Source organism: Urocitellus parryii, assembly GCF_045843805.1.
Source record: "Urocitellus parryii isolate mUroPar1 chromosome 12 unlocalized genomic scaffold, mUroPar1.hap1 SUPER_12_unloc_3, whole genome shotgun sequence".
Taxonomy (NCBI): Eukaryota; Metazoa; Chordata; class Mammalia; order Rodentia; family Sciuridae; genus Urocitellus; species Urocitellus parryii.
The window spans coordinates 1,625,022-1,643,768 of NW_027551760.1; the positions used below are offsets into that span (position 1 = coordinate 1,625,022).

Below are 18,747 nucleotides of genomic sequence, written 5' to 3' on the forward strand. Positions count from 1 at the left end.
ACCTTGCAGGTCCCTATTCTGGAAACAGGAGCCCACCCTCTTGACCCCAAGCCCATTCCATGTTGAAGTTGGTCCAAGGGTCCACCATAGTCACTGAAGAGGACAACGTGCAGTTATGCCTCATGGAGTCAGGGATGCAGTCACATGGAGGATATGTACTCATGGCACCTGCGGTTTAGGCTGACCCCATGAAAAGGGACACAATGGCAATCATTTGCACCCCATTTTTCACTGAATTATGAAACGTGACTGGAAACGTGTCTTCACACAGTGGGTGCTTTCTCCATGTTCACCAGTGAATGAGCCCAAACTGCTGATTCCCACATATCTCTGGGTGTGGGAGCTGCCATGTCCAAAGCCCCTGTCCAGCTATGTCCCAGCTAGGACGCTCTGTCCCACTACGGAAACTAACATGTCTTTATTAACCCAAAAGTGCTTTTCCCAAGGCCCGAGTTTTGAGACGCCTCTGGCACAGATCTACGTTCTTCACAAAGCCAACATCACACCAGAAAGACCACCTGGCCTCACTGAGTCCACCTGGGAATGAGCTCAGTGCACACCATTGAGCTGTGGTGCCCAGTGTGTGGGGACTGCTCCACGGACCTCTGTGGATCAGCTGGAGTCAGGATGGTTTCTCTGCCTGAGAGGGGAAGTTCACTGCCCTTGCAAGGCTGTGGCAGGCACCTCCAGGACTCCTCCCATTCGGGGCTGACATTCCACTATGAGTGTGGTCCTCTATCTCATTAGGTATCACAAACCTTTGGGTCCCTGAGAGGCACATGGCAGCCCCAAGACAGAGGCATGAGGGGGCTACACACTTGGGCTTGGTGGTCTGGTGCTTACCTTGGGAACAAGAGATCCAGCACCTGCTGGGTGGGGATGAAATCCCAGGAGATTAACCCCATGTGGCTGCTGAACTGTAGGTTCCTCCCACAAATGACAGGCAGGAGCTCATTCCTAAGCTGGTCCTGCCTGTAAGGTTCAAGGCTCTGAACCCTGAAGGGCTCCTCCGTGTTCTGATCATTTTCACCCTGGGTTGGGACCAAGAATGGTGGGTTCAAAATGGAAATGGTGACAAACAGAAAAATGACTTGTGCCAATACACTAGAGTCAAAGCACAATGGGACAGTTCCCATCAGTACAAACACACACACACACACACACACACACACACACACACACAGAGAGTCAGAATAGGAGTCCTGGGCCATTCATCAGGGATCAGACTAGAGGGCCTGCTGGGCTCACCTGCCCTGTGCTACTCACTGTTACTCTTGAGCTCCTCTGCGACAATCGCCAGAGGCTCTGGCGTCTAAGATGAAGCCTCACCCAGTGTATCCACAAAAGGGCTAGTTGGCCCCCCTGAGATTCCTGGGAGCCTGAGGCTCGGCATTGTCTGCAACCACAGGAGAACATCCTTCTCCCTCCAGTGGCTCCAACCAAGTGAGCTCGGATGGCTTGGTCAGTGAAGTGGGTGCCTGGATACCAGGGTTCCATGTTCTGTTTGATCCATTGTCAAGGCAATGATGTCATTTCCTGTGCCCATACCTGAGCCTCTTTTCACATAAGACCACTTTCAAAAGCCCTATGGGCTGCTGATTTCTCCTCCATGCCTACCCATCTCAGGTGCGCAGGTGTTCACCAACAACTACCCAAACATCCCCACCAGCATCTGCCCTGCTTGGTGCCACTAGAGTTCCAGCTTGGAGCCTTCAAAAATGCATTCACAACCAGTCCTTCCCTCTCAGCAGCTTTTGGACCCTGGTCCCATCATTGTGCAACTCATGGTGTGCCCAGTCTTTTCTGGAAAGTAGGGTAGCATCTAATCTCTAGGGTTTATTGTGTCTATTGGCCCCTAACACCCTCTATTCTCTCTGAAACCAGAGATGGGACTCACAGGTGGCTAAAGCACAAATGTACAGATGGGACAATCACAAGAAGGGGAGAGACAAAGAATGCACCCTAACTCAATCAGGCCTGTGTCCCACACAGGGACATGGCCAATGTCCGTCCCATCGTGGCTGCAGTTCCCTCTCTACACCATGGCAAGTTGGAGGGGACTGAGATGCAGAGGCTGCTCCCCTCTGCCATACAACTTCCCAAGGCTTCTCCTAAGATTTCAAAAGGGCCAAGTGTGTCTAGTGTTGGGGTCTCACAGAGACTCCGAGGTACCACAGCATCCTGCTGCCCAGAACCGGTTCACCCCTCACCTCAAGGGGGCTCAGCCTCTGGATTCATGGGAATTGAAGTGGGTACAGGTGATGGGATATCACCTCCAAGACTGAGTTATGCCAAGTCCATGACCCCTGTCTGCATCCCTGTCTCCAGCACCACTCCCCCCTCTCTCTTTCCTCCTCAGAGCAAACAAATCCATTTAGCAAGTGTGTCCTGTGATAAAGACATGACGGTCACCCATCCTCTCATTACAAAAACACTGAGGCTCAGCCAACATGGATCCTACCAGGAACACAGGCATAAACTCAGAGTCCGATCCTCCCAGCCGAGCCTCGGTGGAGCCTGGACTCCCAGCCTCCTGAGTCAAGGAAACAGAGGTGCCTAGCCGAGCCACCTTGGATGCAGCCGCACACAAACTGAACTCATCAATGCCCCTTGCTCTCAGTTGTGAGTAAGAGGGGAGGGTGTTTCACAACCCTGGACATCCAGTGCAGTCTCCAGGCTTTGGGGTGTGCCCTGGCCTCTCTCTATCTGCCCAGGCCCTCCAACCCACACTGGCCTCTTACCCAACCTCCTCCTAGGGCCAAACTCAATCCTGCCTCTCAATTTCTGCTGCCTTCCCCAACACACTGCTCCCCAAAATGAGCAGGGCTGGCTCTCTGTTATCATGCTGGTGCCAGCAGCAATGCCACCCCACTGACAGAATTCTGAGTCCCAACCTAGGCACTCCAGCTGTCTTTGCCACACCTGGCCTGTTTGGGCTCTGGCTCTTGCTCTTTTCTTTCATGTGCATGTGTTTTGAGGTTTTGAGTTTCTCCCACTGCAGAACTGCAGCTGTGGCAGGGTAGAGCTCATGAGGGTGACACTCTGAGCCACATCCAATCCCATCAGGACTGTTAACTGGGGTGATGCTGGAACACAGTGATGAGTGAACACATGGGAGGTCGTTGGACCCACCTTGCCTCTGAGTGGTTTCCTTTCAGGATAGGAATGTAGGGATGGGAGCCCCTGGCGCGGGATGCTTTGCACAAGGCGTGACCACGGGCTCTTTCCTGGCAAAAATGGCTCCACTCAGCATGGAGAGCACTGTCATTCCTGGTGGCTAACAACAGCCCTGGACCCCAGAAAGGAACCCACACTCAAGATTAACGTCTGAGTGTGCGTGTCCTTGAGGAAATGAGGTCTCCTGATCCCAGGTGCAAAGGGGTAAGTCCTCTAACTCCAGGGGCCATGAAGGGACATCTGAGTTTCCCTCGTCCTTCTTTCCCTCTCTGAACCCAGGGTGTCCTCACACTAACCACAGTTAGGACCCTGGCCTCATTCCCCAGTGAGGATCATTAGGCTCCATAAAGGACAGTCTCTAAGATGCTCAGTGGACCAACACCCTCTGCACAACCCATAACCCTATTCACCCAAGAGGCAAGAGGATTTCTATTCAGGAAAACCAGGAAAGGGAGAGCCTTTCTCAAGGACACAAGGACATTAGTGAGTGAGGGAGTGATTAATGGATGGAGAACTATTTCCAACACCAACTTCCAGGAGCATATATGGCCCTTTGGAGAATTCTGCAGTGTGTTGGTGATTAAGGAGAACGTGTGAATCCAGGGGTCACTAGGTCCTCTCAGCCATAAGGAGGGAAACTGCCATAAAGGAACTAGGACAAGGGTGCGAGGAATGCTCACTGGGGGGAGATCGGAAGGAAGGAAAGTGTACTCATTAGAAAAGTGTCGCCTGAAAATTCTTAAGCCAGCCAAAAGTCGTGCGAACTTGTGTGGGAAAAGAGTCTTTGCACAGTGATGAAGCTAAGAGCTCACATGATGGAACACAGCATCAACTGGGACCAAATCCAATATCTGATATTCTTGTAGGAAGAGGAGAGTCTGGACCCAGAGACCAGGGAGACTTGGGGATACCAGCTATGTGAGGTTGGAGCCAGGGCGGGATGCCCATATGGGAACCACAGATCGTGGGCAGCAATAGGAGAGTGGGCAAGGGCTGGGAGAGTTGGGGGGACAGTCCCCTAGGAACCTGTGAGGTGTTTTGGCAGTGAGACCGCCCAACACCTTGTGTGTTGAGCCCCTGGAGCTTGAGGGAAGGCCCTTCCTCTGTTGTTGGCCACCCAGTTGACAGAGTTTGGTTGTAGCAGGCCTAGGACCCAGCCGAAGGTCTGAGCATGTTGGCCATGCAGGGTGGATCTGGACCGCAGACACACTCTGATGACTGTAGGGTTTCAGCCATGCATCAACACAAGCACCAAGTCAGGCCAGGTGGGGAAAGGGCTAGGAACACACTCTGGGGGCTGGTGCCTATATTACTGGGAGCACTTCTGACCCCAATTCCCTGATCTGCTGCCAACACAAGCTACAGAGGAGGGTGGAGGGACACAGAGCATGGATCTTCCCCACTCAGTGGGCCCAGGCATGTACCATGGCCAGCAGCCTCGTGCCTTGCCCGGTGAGTCCTGAAGCGGCCCCCTCTTCCCATCCTGAGAGCTCTTCCCTTCCTCATGTGCTACTACCTTCCCACTGTCTCTGGAAATATCTACTTGCGGTGGTCCTCAGGCAGTTTATGATTTAAGTTAAAAAAAAAAAAAAACAGGTCTTGGTGCTCAAAAATATTTGATTTGCCCATCCTCATCCCCCAACCCCAATATTTTCATTATTTCCTCAACATATGAAATTTTACTAGCAAAAAGTTAATTTTGAATTATACAAAGTTGATTCAAATAACATTGGTATACATAATCAATCACTGTACTTTCAATGTTTGTTCTCCTTTCCTGTTAGAAACTGCTCGGAAAAAAGAGAACAGAGGGGGCTGGGGATGTGGCTCAAGTGGTAACGTGTTCGACTGGCATGCGCGAGTCAGTGGGTTCGATCCTCAGCACCATATAAAATAAAATAAAATAAAGATATGTCCACTGAAAACTGAAAAAAAAAAAAAAAAACAAAGAGAACAGAGGACAGACTCATGGAAGTACTTGAACTGATAAGAAGCTCCCACTCAAGCTCAGCATTCAGTCCTGGACAGGGTAAGACCAGGCCACTTTGACATATGTTCCAAAGAGTCTACCAGACAGAATCCTCTGACTGATCCCTGACTGAGCCATAGGAACTGGCTAGAAAAGCCTTCACATCCTCAATACATTCTTCACTTCAGAATACTGGACAAGCATTGATATCCATCTCTCGTTACCTTGCTCCCCAGCCAACCATTCTTCAACAAATTCAAAGGAGCAACTCATGCAAGCACACAGAAAGGGATGTTCACTACACACATCCATGGGCGAAAAAGACAACTGGTATTTCTTGTTTGGGCTATTTCAAATGAAATCACTTCTGCATGACCTCCACAAACCAAAGGAAAATATTTTTGAAATTCCCACGTAGAAGACAAGATACACTTGTCAAGGAGGCAGTGCCAAGAATTTTGACACTCCAAATGTAGAGTGTGTGTTTAGGAGGCAGTCACAGTTTCCATGAGAGAGTCCCATGAAATCAATTAGGAAGATCCATGCTCTAGCCCTACCATGCAAGTGATGTGACTTGAAAGAGTCACTTAGTCTTAGTAACCATCATCACTAACAACTAAGTCAATGAATAAAGGTCCTCAGGTGTCAAGCTACAAAATGTGGGATGAGCATGGATGAGGATGGGTGGGAGAAGTCTCCAACTCTAACACAATTAGGGAAGGCTGTGCCTGTCCTCAAGTGGCTGGGGGGGCTTGGGATCCTGCCACAGAGGGGGATTCCAAACCTCACATCCCCTGACCCAGGCCAGAAGACCAGGTAGAGTCCAAGAATCCTGGGGTGGCCCAATGGCAATAAAGGTCAAAAGGAACTAGGGATCTGCCTGGTCCCTCAATCCCCTACTCTGAGCAGGGCTGCATGACGAGGCCAGAGGCCATCCACAGCAATCTGCCTTTACAGGAAAACAGGGACTGCAGGCTGCCTCTGGCTCACTGAATCAGGGTGGTGTTTTCATAAAGCAAGACCACTTCCTCACATTTGACCAGCAGCTCATGTGTTGACAGCACAATGACTGACTTGACTCAGGCCCTGATGAATGAAATAGAAAATTCATAGCAAACCCATCTTTAGCTCTTCCACATCATCAGGGGCTCTGATTCAATTCCGTCCAGAAAGGTGTCTGAAATGATTTCTAAACATGCTGGGGACTCACCTCTGTGTGGAACTTTTCAGGAAAAAGGGGATCAAATCTCATGAAGCAACTCTTCTCTCTTCTAGCCCATGGGCAATGCAAGGAACCTGCATGATACCAGAGGCTCACTTCTCTCTTCTCATGTCTTCTGGAAAGGATTCGTTAATGCTTCCTGCAAGGTGAAGCAGAAGCCTGCATTCCCAGCTGCACAGAAGTGTTTGAGGGCAGTGTCTCCCTTAAAACCCAAAAATAAAAAAAACAGGTCATTCAACAGGCACATGGATTAGAGTACATGTTCAATGATCCCTCCTCCCTGGAGCCTTCCACATGCCCATCTTCCACATTCACAGAGCAATGCTTGGCCATTCTCAAGACCAGGAGACCATGATGCTCATCACCAGGAAGTCAATAAGGAACATGAAGAGAGCAGCATGGATTGCAGAAGGTGGCACATCAAGGATCTTCAGCTCTGCTGCTAGAACACAAGAGCTTAACTTCAGTATTGACTTTTTGCCAACTACCAAGTACGATAGCAGTGTCAAGCCCAATATGCAGATATGCAAGTAGTAGGTGACACCCCGCATCCATTCACAAAAGTGGGCAACATCTGCATCAGAACAAGGAAGTATCTTACCCTTACTCATAAAAATCATCAGAAACAAAATAAAATGGATGCAAGACTTCTCATTTCACTATTAGGTAGCTGTTGGAATTCCCTATTAAATAATACCTCCTCCAAAATAAAAAGTATCTCAGACATGTGTCAACTATTCAATGGATGACATTTTAAAAACTATGGCCTTTACTTAATATTTATGTATGCTATATCCCTGCCTAAGGCTCTATGAGAAAGGAGCACATAGAATTGGATCTTTGAAAATCTCACATTTGCTGATAAATATTACTGCTGATCTCAGGCATGGCGAAGTGAAAAGTGGGACTTTGGATATTCAAAGAATGCTATGTTGTGGGATTGGTGTCCCTGATTCATACATAGCATATGGTTTCTATGAAATCCAGTGAGGGAGCAGGAGTAACGAAGCTGATTGCACAGATGACCTCAGGGAATACTGACAGATAGGCCAAATGAAAAATATGTTCCAGCTAACCATTGGTATTTGGGCTTCTGATCCCAGTCCTGTTTTTAAAAAAGGTGCAGACAGGCAGTGTTCATTAAAAACTGTCTACCATGTAAAAGTGGGTAATTTAAATGGCATCTAGTTACACATCTGATAGAATGGTCTGGCAACATATGAATTTCATTCTAACAACAACAACAACAACAAAACATAGAAAATGAGACATAAAGATAAAACCTTGTCTTCACCAGGATGCCTAAAAATAGGTTTTATTTGGCTCATGCAAATAAATATCTTTCAATAGAATTTCTGATTTCTGAATGAATCCATTCAACTTCATACTGCACAGATCACAAGGTTTTCTTCACAGAATATTCTCTTCTTCTTCTTAAAGCCTCACATAGAAAATGTCTCACAGGACATAGGAGGGGAATGACCCAAAGGATGAGAGAATGGCTGGAACCGTTCTCAAATGTGCCCATGTAGCCTAAAGTTTGAAGGCATCTAATTGTACTCTAAAACAATTATGAACCTATTTGATCCATTATTAAGAAATATCACCACTTTACCACTTGAACCAAATCACAGAAAATTGGAAACAGATGATCATTTGCTTTGATACCTTTACTTCTGTTTCATTACTCAGAGTCGATCAACTCTATACTTCAAGTGACACAGATTTATTACAGAATGCCTAAGATCCTAAGGATCTATTTTAGCTCAGCCCATGGTATTGCTTCATTATTTTATTATTTTGTAAGTAATAAAATATAACTTCATGTTGGATGATATATTCAAGCCATGAATATATCATCCAACATTGTTCTTCCCAAAATATTAGCCCAATTTCTGCGCGTGCTCACTTACTGTTTAGGAATTTTACTAATTGTTTGAAGGTTCTAGAGGACCTGTTAGACTCCCAATGGACAAACCATACAACATACTCCAGAGAACGGACGAGTGCCATAAGAAGAAAATAAGGTCAGCCTACAGCAATGGGCAGCTGCCTGCCCTCGGCTGGGAGGAGCCCTGGCCATGGCACCAGGGCTGCTGGGCAGCAGAAGCCTCCACAGCCCTGCAGGGAGCCTGGAGCACAGCTCTGCCTAACCATGCTCAGCCCTGGACAGATGCACATGAGTTCCCATCACAGGCTCGAGTGTGACAGTCCCAGGTGCATGCCTGTCATGCCAGCCACCAGGGAGGCTGAGGCAAGAGGAACGTTTGAGGTCAGCCTTGGCAACTTAGACCCCGAGGCAAAGGGGAAATACTTTTACAGGGGTCTCTGAGGGTGTAGCTCAGGTAGGTCACTTGCCTCACAGGCTCAAGGCCCTGGGTTCAATCCCCAGAACCCACGTACACACAAAAAGTGAACTTGGAATATTGTTGAAAATGATGGATCAGGTACACACAAGGACTTCAATATGACCTCTCAGAGGAGCTCAATTTGAGATCAGACTGAACAAAAGACCACCTGGACCATTGACTCAGTGTCTGAAACCCTCTGTGAGCATGGGAAGCACTGCTGGCAAGACAGCAGAGGGCCAAAGCACTTGTGCCCCCTGCAGGGGTGTCTCTTGTCTACCGCCAAAGACTGTTCCCCTCCTGGGGCAGCTGAGAGCAAGCTGGGCCTTGGAGCAAGGACTAGTGCTTTAGATATAGACTATGCAAGCAAGGGGCAATGTCTTTAATAAAACTAAAATTAAAAAGTCACATTGAAAAAATTTTAAAAAGAAGAAAATAAGGTCAAGTAGAGGAAGCCCATTTTCACAGGAAAAAATCCCCCAGTGAAAAGCATCAGAATAGATACCAAGAAAAATACCAACAAAAACAGTGTGCTCCCACTATGTATCTACTCAACATGCAAAAGTTAGAAAGCTAGATAATACAATCCTGGCCACAGGTAGAGCTATGCAGAAGAGCCACCTGGCAGTGCTTAGTCAAAGAAGTAAACATGCACACTTTGACCTAGAAATTCCACCTGTGTGTAAACCAGGCGGTGCTTCAGCAGTTTCACAAGGGGACATGCACAGGGAAATTTATCCTCAGGTTCTTATAGAGTTGTCTGTGCTTACAGGGAGTTGATGGTTGTCAAGATGCCCACAGCTGCGAAAGTCAAAAGCTAAAAAAATAATAGATGCCAACCTGGATATATTAATAATCCCGCATCTATGATCACCTTCATAAGGTAGCTTCCCAACTTCTGTGTGGAAGTGTGTTTCTCCTTGGCCCTTACACTGTTGTGGAGACCACTAGGAGTTCAGCTTTGTGCAGGATCATCTGACCTGGACTTTTTGCAAGACCTGTACAGCCCTCACACATGCTCAGATGCTACAGGACTTTTCAGACCAGTCCAGACAACAGTAGGCATCCATTCATTGTCTGCACTCTACAGATTCCTAGATGCACGACATTCATTACCATCAAATGCAGAATTTTCATCAAAAACTAATATATATATCGTTCCAATCTGAATCAAGAAAATCGGAAATATCCCCAAATCCAAAGAGTGGATCCCCATTGTGATGCTACAAGTTGAAAATTCCACAGCTGACCTCATGGGATGGTTCACAGTCAAAAGACAGCTGCATGAAAAATATTACATGACCTTCCTGCTATGTGAAAAGTGGCATGTGAAGTACACATGCATGTCTTCCTCAGACATGGGTTCATTTGCAAGACACCTTGTGCAATTGAAAATACTCCAAAAGGGGAGAAATCAGAACCATGTCTCCAAAGTATTTCAGCAGAGACCAACTCCATCTGCCTATCTATCTCTCAGTGAGTGTGTGTGCTCTTGTGTGTGTTTGTGTGTCTTTGTTTGTGTTTGTACCATCATAGCTGATACTTCATTGCCCCCATTGGAAAACTGACTCAGATAATGCCATCTGCCAAACTCCTAAAAACCAAAGTTCTTGCTGATAGAATGAAACACTCCTTCCTGTTGGTTTGGATGTGTCCTTTAGGAATCACTGCTACATTTAGTATACTCAAATCATCACAGTAGATCAGGTAACAAAAACATATATATTTTAAAATAATAATATATTAATGGAAACAACAAATACAGGATAGAGTAACAACTGTGTTACTAAACAAGGTCAAGGACAATGGCAAACTATAGATTCAAACTTTGAAGAAAATAGTAATCAATGTAAATATTCCTGGGCTGCCTCAGCCCCGCCCAGGCACACAGCAGCAGAATGGTTTTGCAAGCATCCTCAGGAGGGCTGGAGCCTTCTTTCCAGGACGAGAGGGAGGTTGAGGCTGGATCCACCCATCATTCTTTTGGGAGAGGCTCCTTTTCCTCAGCACAAAGTTGGATTTTTTGTGAGGATTCTTGGCATAAAATACGTTGGCCTCTGCTGGAATCCTCAGCTCTGGGGAGAGAGGGGTGTACAAAAAGAAGGTGGCACTCAGGAGGTGCTCCCTAGGACACGCCAACATCTGAGAGCCTGTGCCAGAAAAGGCCAGAGCCACACACCTGAGAGCTCTCCAATTCAGCACCAATACCAACAAAGACAGCCTCCACAGTCCTCCCTGAGGAAGAACTAGGCAGAGCACTTCAACAGACCTAATGTCTGTTCCTACCAAAGGCTTTGGACTCCAGAATATCTCAGGTCCTCTTGCATCTGCCAAAGCACACCACTAGGGTTGGCATCTGAAATCTCCCACAAAAGGCTCCTGTGCCGAAGATTCAGTCCCCACATGAGCCATCTTCATAGGTGGGTTTGGAGGGAAGCATTGGATGGTGAGTGCTCTGATGTCAACATGAAATTCTCATTCAAGATGAATACACTACTGGGGGGTGGGAGGGACTGGAAGAAAGGTTGAGCATGGTTGGAGGAAGACCTAAACAGGGTTGTGCCCTGGGCAACAGTACCTTGTTCCTGTTGGCTCCACTGAATCCTCATTCTCCAAGTAGAGGTCCTCCCTCTCCATCTTTCTCTCTCTCCCTCTCTGCCAGCCTCGTTCTCTCTCTCCCAGTCTATGCCTTTGTGGCAAGGGCTGAGGAGCTCTCCACTGCCACACACTAGAGCTTTATGGACAGCCTCAGTGCACAACCAAAGAGAAAGCTATGAAACCCAGAGAAAAGGCCTAGGATTCCTCCTCTGAGTTATTTTCCTCAAGTATGGCCACAGTGAGGACAGGCTGACCAGCACGGATACCACGTTAGAGCCATGCTTCTGCGTTGGTGGAGCCCGCCTCCATGTGAACCAGGCTTCTGAGAATGGAGGCCACATTCCAAATACTGCCCTACTGAGAACAATGGTTCCAAAGACCAGCAAAGGGACTGCTTCCCTCCAACATGGTGTATGGCCCAGTGGTGCCATGACCCCGAGTGGGGGAATACAACAGCCGCTTCTCCTTCCTCTGAACATGTGTTTCCTGTAGCCCTCCTCTAACCTAGAGCCTGTTCTCCATCCCTTCTGGGTTGGATGTGGAGATCTCTGCTATGAATTTCTTAGGCTACCAAGGCCCCAGACAGACTTCCTCTTCCATAGACTCTACTAACCTAACAGTAGGTTAAGATAGGAGACAAGTGATCCTAGAACTCATAGGGATGGTGGTCTTCAGGGTACATAGGCTGGGATAATGGCTGCTGTGGTGTTTGGCTCACAAAAACCAACCAACCAACCAACCAACAAAAAAGCGCTGGCATTATTATCAGATGAGCTCTGTGGCTAAGTGCTCAGGAAGCCCTCATCTGACTTTAGTTAGGGATCACAACCTGGCTATTGTGATCACTCCTTGCCTAGTGGACTCAGGTGCGTAAGACCATGGAATTTATGCAAAGACAGATGATTCAGGCTGTCTCCCAGGCTGTGTTTTCTTCCCAATTTCATCCTGTTACTGCTTGCTAGAATCCTGGCAATGCTCTGCCCAGGCAGTGGTTTTTTGGTCACACAGAAGGCTTTCAATAGTACTGCTTCAGTCCACAAAATGCCAGTTCCCTCTTTAGCCCATGCATTCCCATGTTCCTTTGAAACCACTCCTATCCCAGACCATGAAAACATACTGCTCCTGGAGAGAGGCTTTCCTCCTCACTCCTCAAAGATGTCAGCTTTGGATGCCTGTTCATGTCCAGGGGAGGGCACCTGGTGGGGAGCCGCAATATCCACTGGGGTATACTATTGGACCTCAAGACCTTCCACCAGCAGAAGTGCAGTTGGCTTTGTGCACGAACCCAACACACCTGTTGGAGTGTTCTTGGGGGGTCAGAGACTACTCTTTGTTGCTAAGAGTTGACCTGAGTCCACATCCTGACCCTTGCTCTCTGCTATCTGATTGTCTCACTTACTCTGACGGCGAGAGATGATTTGGCCCAGCTCATAATCCTCTGGATTCTCCTCAGTAAGGAAGTGTAGGTCGAGGGCGCTGCGGATGACAACAGGAGCCCTATCCTGGCAGGTCACCTGGAGCAGCATGGGAGACAGGCCTTCAGGAAATGGGCCTTGAAGTGACTACTCAAGGACAGTGGGCAGGGGCATCCTGGAGGCACCTCCACTCTAAATACAAGTGCAACATCCATGACCCTACTACCTGAGGCTGACCTCCTGCTCATCGTGTGGGCTCTTCCCACAGGCTACTAGCCCAATCCTTGTACATAGGACTTCCTGGGCCTGCCATTGCTCTTTGTGGAGCTGCACTCCTCTCGGAGTGAAAGGACCCCACTACCTGCATACAGATGCAATCTCATCCCACAAGTTGGGAGGAATGGGACAATAGCCTCCAAGATCCCAGGTATGCCCGAGGATGCAGGCGGCATTGGGAATGGCCTAGGCACAAAACCTAGAGGCTTTGGTCTGGATTGCCAGGGCCAAAAACAGACCCAGGAACATGACCACACACAGGAGTGCTGAAAGATAGCCACGACAGCTCCTGGCCTCCAGAGGCTCAGTGCTGGCTGGGATGTAGGAGGGCACCTCATCCGGCAAGGGTGGTCATTGGGTTACCTGGACATTTAGTGTGCTTGCTCCACATCCATATCGACTCTGCAGAGAGACTCTCTCAGCTCCTTGTTCAAGGAACACGGAGAACCTCACACTGCTGTCCTCCTCCATAGACGTCAGCATCCCATACAAGGGAACCTGCAACCTAGTTCCTGTCCTATTCTCATCTGTCACCCATACCTGTCCCTGCCCTTCTGGACTGCATGCTGCCACCTGACACACAGACTCCCTCAGACATGGCAGTGGACAAGCTGCTGCACTCGCTCATCTCAGCTCCAGCCCTTCACACTGACCTCTCCCTTCTTGATTCCCATCTATCCTCCTGATCATCCAGAAGCTCCAAATTCAAGAGGGCATGAGTAGTCCATGGTATTGGACCAGTGTCTGCTCCCCACCCAGGTGTAAGCACCACGGGACACCCCTGCTCCCAGGCTTACCAGAACACTCTTGGCCATCTCTGGACTTTGTGTTTCTAAGTGGACACGAATTAAGCAGGTGTCTCCCACCTGCTTGTGGGAAAGCGGCCTGGAGGACTTGCAGGTTGATTCTGAGAACTGTGGGGGATGGAACATCAGCAAACCCAGAAACAGAAAGCCACCCCAGACTGTCAGTTGGCTCTATGGGCTTCCAGCAAATATGTCCAGGTGCTGAGGCTTCTTATTTCCTCAGGTCGGAGTGGAATGGCAGCACATGCACAGCTTGAATAAGGTAGGTGTTTACCTCCTTTCCCTTGACCTGGGGGCGTTTCCTCACGATGAAATATTGTATTCCCAGATTCATGGACAGACACACGAGTGAGTGGTCAGAGACCTTGATTTCTGCAGAGCGAAGTGGAGAGAATTGTTAGGTGGCACTCAAGGATTATACCACAAAACACCCACAACCCCTGAGAGTCTCCGCCAGGCCCATCACACTTTGGTATTTTGGGGCCAAGGCCCACTTTCTCTTGGCTGTCAGTTATCCTGAGCCCACTGTGGATCATGTCTCCCCACTGTCTGATTGTCCTACTTACTCTCATCCTCAGACATCATATACAGCAGCTCAAAGTTGTCCACATCCTCATGCTGCAACAAATTTTGGTCCAAGGCCCTGCGGATGAGGCTTGTCACCGTCTCCTGAAAGGTCACCTGGATCAGGGTGGGACAAATGTCATCAGAGAATGGCTTTTAGAAGAGCTACCCAGAAGACTGTGGTCAAACATTCAGGAGAAATCTCAGCTACATATACAAGGGCACAATCTTGTTATCCTGCTACCTGAGTGTGTCCTCCATATACCACCTGGGTTCTTGCAATGTGCTACTAGAACAATCCTGGTACAAATATCTGCCTGTACCTGCCATCTCCCCTCCCCCTGGGGAGCCACATTCCACTCATGTCAAAGGACCAAACTGCCTATGCACAGACACACTCTCATCTCACTGAGATGAGAGCAATGGGCCAGGGATCTGCGCACCAAGTGTGATCTGGGATGCAGGCTGCCTTTGTGGGTGGAAGAGGCAGATGCACTGAAAATTTGGGTCCTGACTGCCACGACACAAAACAGACTCAGATACAAGAGTGTGCACTTGAGTGCTTCATGATAGCTTTGAGAGGCCCTGGCCTCTGGAAGCTCGGTGCGGGTCTGGTTGTAATGATGTACTTGACTCAGCACTGGCAGTCACTGAACATGTCTCCTCTGCAGCTGGACACCTGCAGCGTTAGCGTGTCTACTGCACATCCATAGAAATTCTGCCAAGAACCCCTTTAGCTCCGTATTTACATACATGCAAAGCCTAACATTCCGAAGCTTTGGCATGACCCCCCAGGTGATCCCGACCCCAAATTCCTACACCTAGTCATGCTAAGGAGGTTCTCTTCCCTGCCACCAGGAACACATCCCCTCCTACACATGTGACAAGTCACTGCCACCTCCTCTGCTCCAACTTCACTCATTGAGAATACCAAGTTCTAGGCACTGCAGCCTGCACCCTGGACATATCTCTGCCTTCATCTGTCCACAGCACTTCCGTCTGCACTTCTGGCCTGCAAAACCCACAATACACAGGCCCACTCACCACTGAAGCTGGGCATGCTGATGCTCTCCCTCCTCAGGTCAAGCCCTTAAGACGGACCTGTCTCTTCTTTATTTCCCACCATAGCCCTGGGGTTGGCTGTGTCTCCTGCCTTCCACTGTGTGGACACCCAGGAGGCAGCCCTGCTGTCGGGCTTACCGGGATGCGCTTTGTCTCCCTCAGGCTCTGTCCCTCTAGGAGGACGTGAACAACGCGGCTGTCTTCCACCTGCTCGCTGGAGTGAAGCAGTGAGGAGCTGCTACTGGTGACTTTTCTCATGCAGCACTCATTGCTTTGGGTGGCCTGGGGCAATGATCCTGCAGCCACTGCAGAGCTGCTGCTCACAGCTGCTGGGGTCCTGGATGCCACTGCCACAGAAGGTTCCAAGAACTGTGGGGGATGACAACATCAGCAAAGCCCAGCAACTGCACCCCACCCAGCCTGGCAGTTGGCTCTGTGGGCATTCTACAACATCCATCCAGAACCTGAGGTTCTTGTCCCCTTGGAGGATGTGGAGTGGCACCAGGAGTAAAGACTGAAGAAGGTGGCTGTTTACCTCCTTTGGTTTGACCTTCAACGACTTGCTGGCATCTGTTTCTCCAAGAAGAAAGTCATAATGCACTCCTCCAATCAGGCCGTGATAGACTTTCGCATCAGCAGGGACCCTCAGCTCTGGAAAGGCAGGGGCAGAGGCGTGGTAGGTGACACTCAAGGAATACACTACCCAACATCCCCCACAACTGAGAGCCTCTGCCAGCTCAGGTCTCACACACAGACCTGAGAGCCCCCGAATCCAGCTTCTGTTCCACCAAACACTCCCCACTGATTAATCCCTGAGGACCCTCTATGCACAGGAGGTCCACTACAGGAACACCTTTCAAGGAAATAGCCCCTTGTACCCCAGTACCTCTTAGTTCACGTTGGACCCATCAAAGAGAAACAGCTAGACTTTGTATCTGGATTGGTTCCCAAAGACTCATGTGTTGAAGGTTTTCTCCCCACTGCAGCAATGATCACAGGTGGGTTTGGGGAAAAGCACTTGATGGTGGGTGCCTCCACCTTGACAGTGGACTCATCTACTCATACAGGGCTACACTAATTGGAGGGGTATGGTTTGGAGGTGTGTTGAGGTACTTAGGTACTCACCCCGGTCCGCCTGGCTCTCAGGCTCTGCCTGGCTTGATCTGCCATCTTCAACCTGGGCCAGCAGGTGGTGTGCTTGGTGCTCCAGGTTAAAGCCACTCAGGAGGAGCCACATGTACGGCAGCAGCTGCTGCAGACTCAGAGAGCCTGGAGGCTGATGGGAAGCCTCGGAGTAGAAGTTCACCCAGGTCCCCAGGAAGGAAGATGAGGCACTGTGGGGAGGCAGGTGTGGAGTCAGCAAAACCCTGGCCTTGCCTTCGCCACGGCCTCCAGAGCAAACCTCTGACCCTACCCTCCTGAACCGTCCCTGGTTCTGAACACACCAGTCCACCTCAGGCAAGACACAGTGGCTGTACAGGCAGGGTCAGGACAGGTCGCTACAGGCAAAGAACCTTCAACGAAGGAGCGCTAGATCCATGGTTTGACCAGCTCTCCCCTCCTCTGGGCAGGCCTGACACTCTTCTTCCTCTTGGCTACATGCTCTCCAACCTGGAATGCACCTTCTGGGAGTGTCTGTCCTCCTGCCCACTCTTCTCGGGGCTCAAGAGACACCTCCTCCCCTGGCGTGGGCTGCAATGCTACCTCATTCTCTGTGAGCTCTCACTGAGTTCCCCTGAGTAGCGGTGGACCTCTCTTTTCCCATGAGTGCAGACCACATCTCTGTGGCCCTGGGGGAGGACAGGGAGGTGTGGTGTGGGGGGATCCATTATCCCAGGGCCTTCCCCAGAGGACCCTGACTCCACCTACAACTCCCCGCCTTACCCCTCCTACTGTTGAAGCCCCACACCTTACACTGCAGGCAGAAAACTGAATTGGGGAGAGCAGTCTTTCCTCAGCCTTCCCAAGTCAAATCACCTTGCAGGTCCCTATTCTGGAAACAGGAGCCCACCCTCTTGACCCCAAGCCCATTCCATGTTGAAGTTGGTCCAAGGGTCCACCATAGTCACTGAAGAGGACAACGTGCAGTTATGCCTCATGGAGTCAGGGATGCAGTCACATGGAGGATATGTACTCATGGCACCTGCGGTTTAGGCTGACCCCATGAAAAGGGACACAATGGCAATCATTTGCACCCCATTTTTCACTGAATTATGAAACGTGACTGGAAACGTGTCTTCACACAGTGGGTGCTTTCTCCATGTTCACCAGTGAATGAGCCCAAACTGCTGATTCCCACATATCTCTGGGTGTGGGAGCTGCCATGTCCAAAGCCCCTGTCCAGCTATGTCCCAGCTAGGACGCTCTGTCCCACTACGGAAACTAACATGTCTTTATTAACCCAAAAGTGCTTTTCCCAAGGCCCGAGTTTTGAGACGCCTCTGGCACAGATCTACGTTCTTCACAAAGCCAACATCACACCAGAAAGACCACCTGGCCTCACTGAGTCCACCTGGGAATGAGCTCAGTGCACACCATTGAGCTGTGGTGCCCAGTGTGTGGGGACTGCTCCACGGACCTCTGTGGATCAGCTGGAGTCAGGATGGTTTCTCTGCCTGAGAGGGGAAGTTCACTGCCCTTGCAAGGCTGTGGCAGGCACCTCCAGGACTCCTCCCATTCGGGGCTGACATTCCACTATGAGTGTGGTCCTCTATCTCATTAGGTATCACAAACCTTTGGGTCCCTGAGAGGCACATGGCAGCCCCAAGACAGAGGCATGAGGGGGCTACACACTTGGGCTTGGTGGTCTGGTGCTTACCTTGGGAACAAGAGATCCAGCACCTGCTGGGTGGGGATGAAATCCCAGGAGATTAACCCCATGTGGCTGCTGAACTGTAGGTTCCTCCCACAAATGACAGGCAGGAGCTCATTCCTAAGCTGGTCCTGCCTGTAAGGTTCAAGGCTCTGAACCCTGAAGGGCTCCTCCGTGTTCTGATCATTTTCACCCTGGGTTGGGACCAAGAATGGTGGGTTCAAAATGGAAATGGTGACAAACAGAAAAATGACTTGTGCCAATACACTAGAGTCAAAGCACAATGGGACAGTTCCCATCAGTACAAACACACACACACACACACACACACACACACACACACACACACACACAGAGTCAGAATAGGAGTCCTGGGCCATTCATCAGGGATCAGACTAGAGGGCCTGCTGGGCTCACCTGCCCTGTGCTACTCACTGTTACTCTTGAGCTCCTCTGCGACAATCGCCAGAGGCTCTGGCGTCTAAGATGAAGCCTCAC

The 18,747-nt window shown here is 49.6% G+C and overlaps 1 protein-coding gene across 1 annotated transcript in view; it reads right to left on the reverse strand.

The window, feature by feature from the left end:
- LOC144251281 (uncharacterized) overlaps positions 1-18,456 on the reverse strand; it is an 85,027-nt gene extending 66,571 nt beyond the window's left edge. Inside the window, exons 1-7 of the mRNA XM_077794323.1 lie at positions 18,256-18,456; positions 16,563-16,771; positions 15,973-16,088; positions 15,576-15,806; positions 14,378-14,492; positions 14,060-14,183; positions 844-1,104 (exon numbers count right to left, since the gene is read on the reverse strand). Coding sequence (XP_077650449.1) covers positions 844-1,104; positions 14,060-14,183; positions 14,378-14,492; positions 15,576-15,806; positions 15,973-16,088; positions 16,563-16,771; positions 18,256-18,317 — 1,118 coding nt within the window. The 5' untranslated portion in view covers positions 18,318-18,456. The remainder of the gene's footprint in view (positions 1-843; positions 1,105-14,059; positions 14,184-14,377; positions 14,493-15,575; positions 15,807-15,972; positions 16,089-16,562; positions 16,772-18,255) is intronic.
- Between the last annotated feature and the right edge of the window lie 291 nt (positions 18,457-18,747).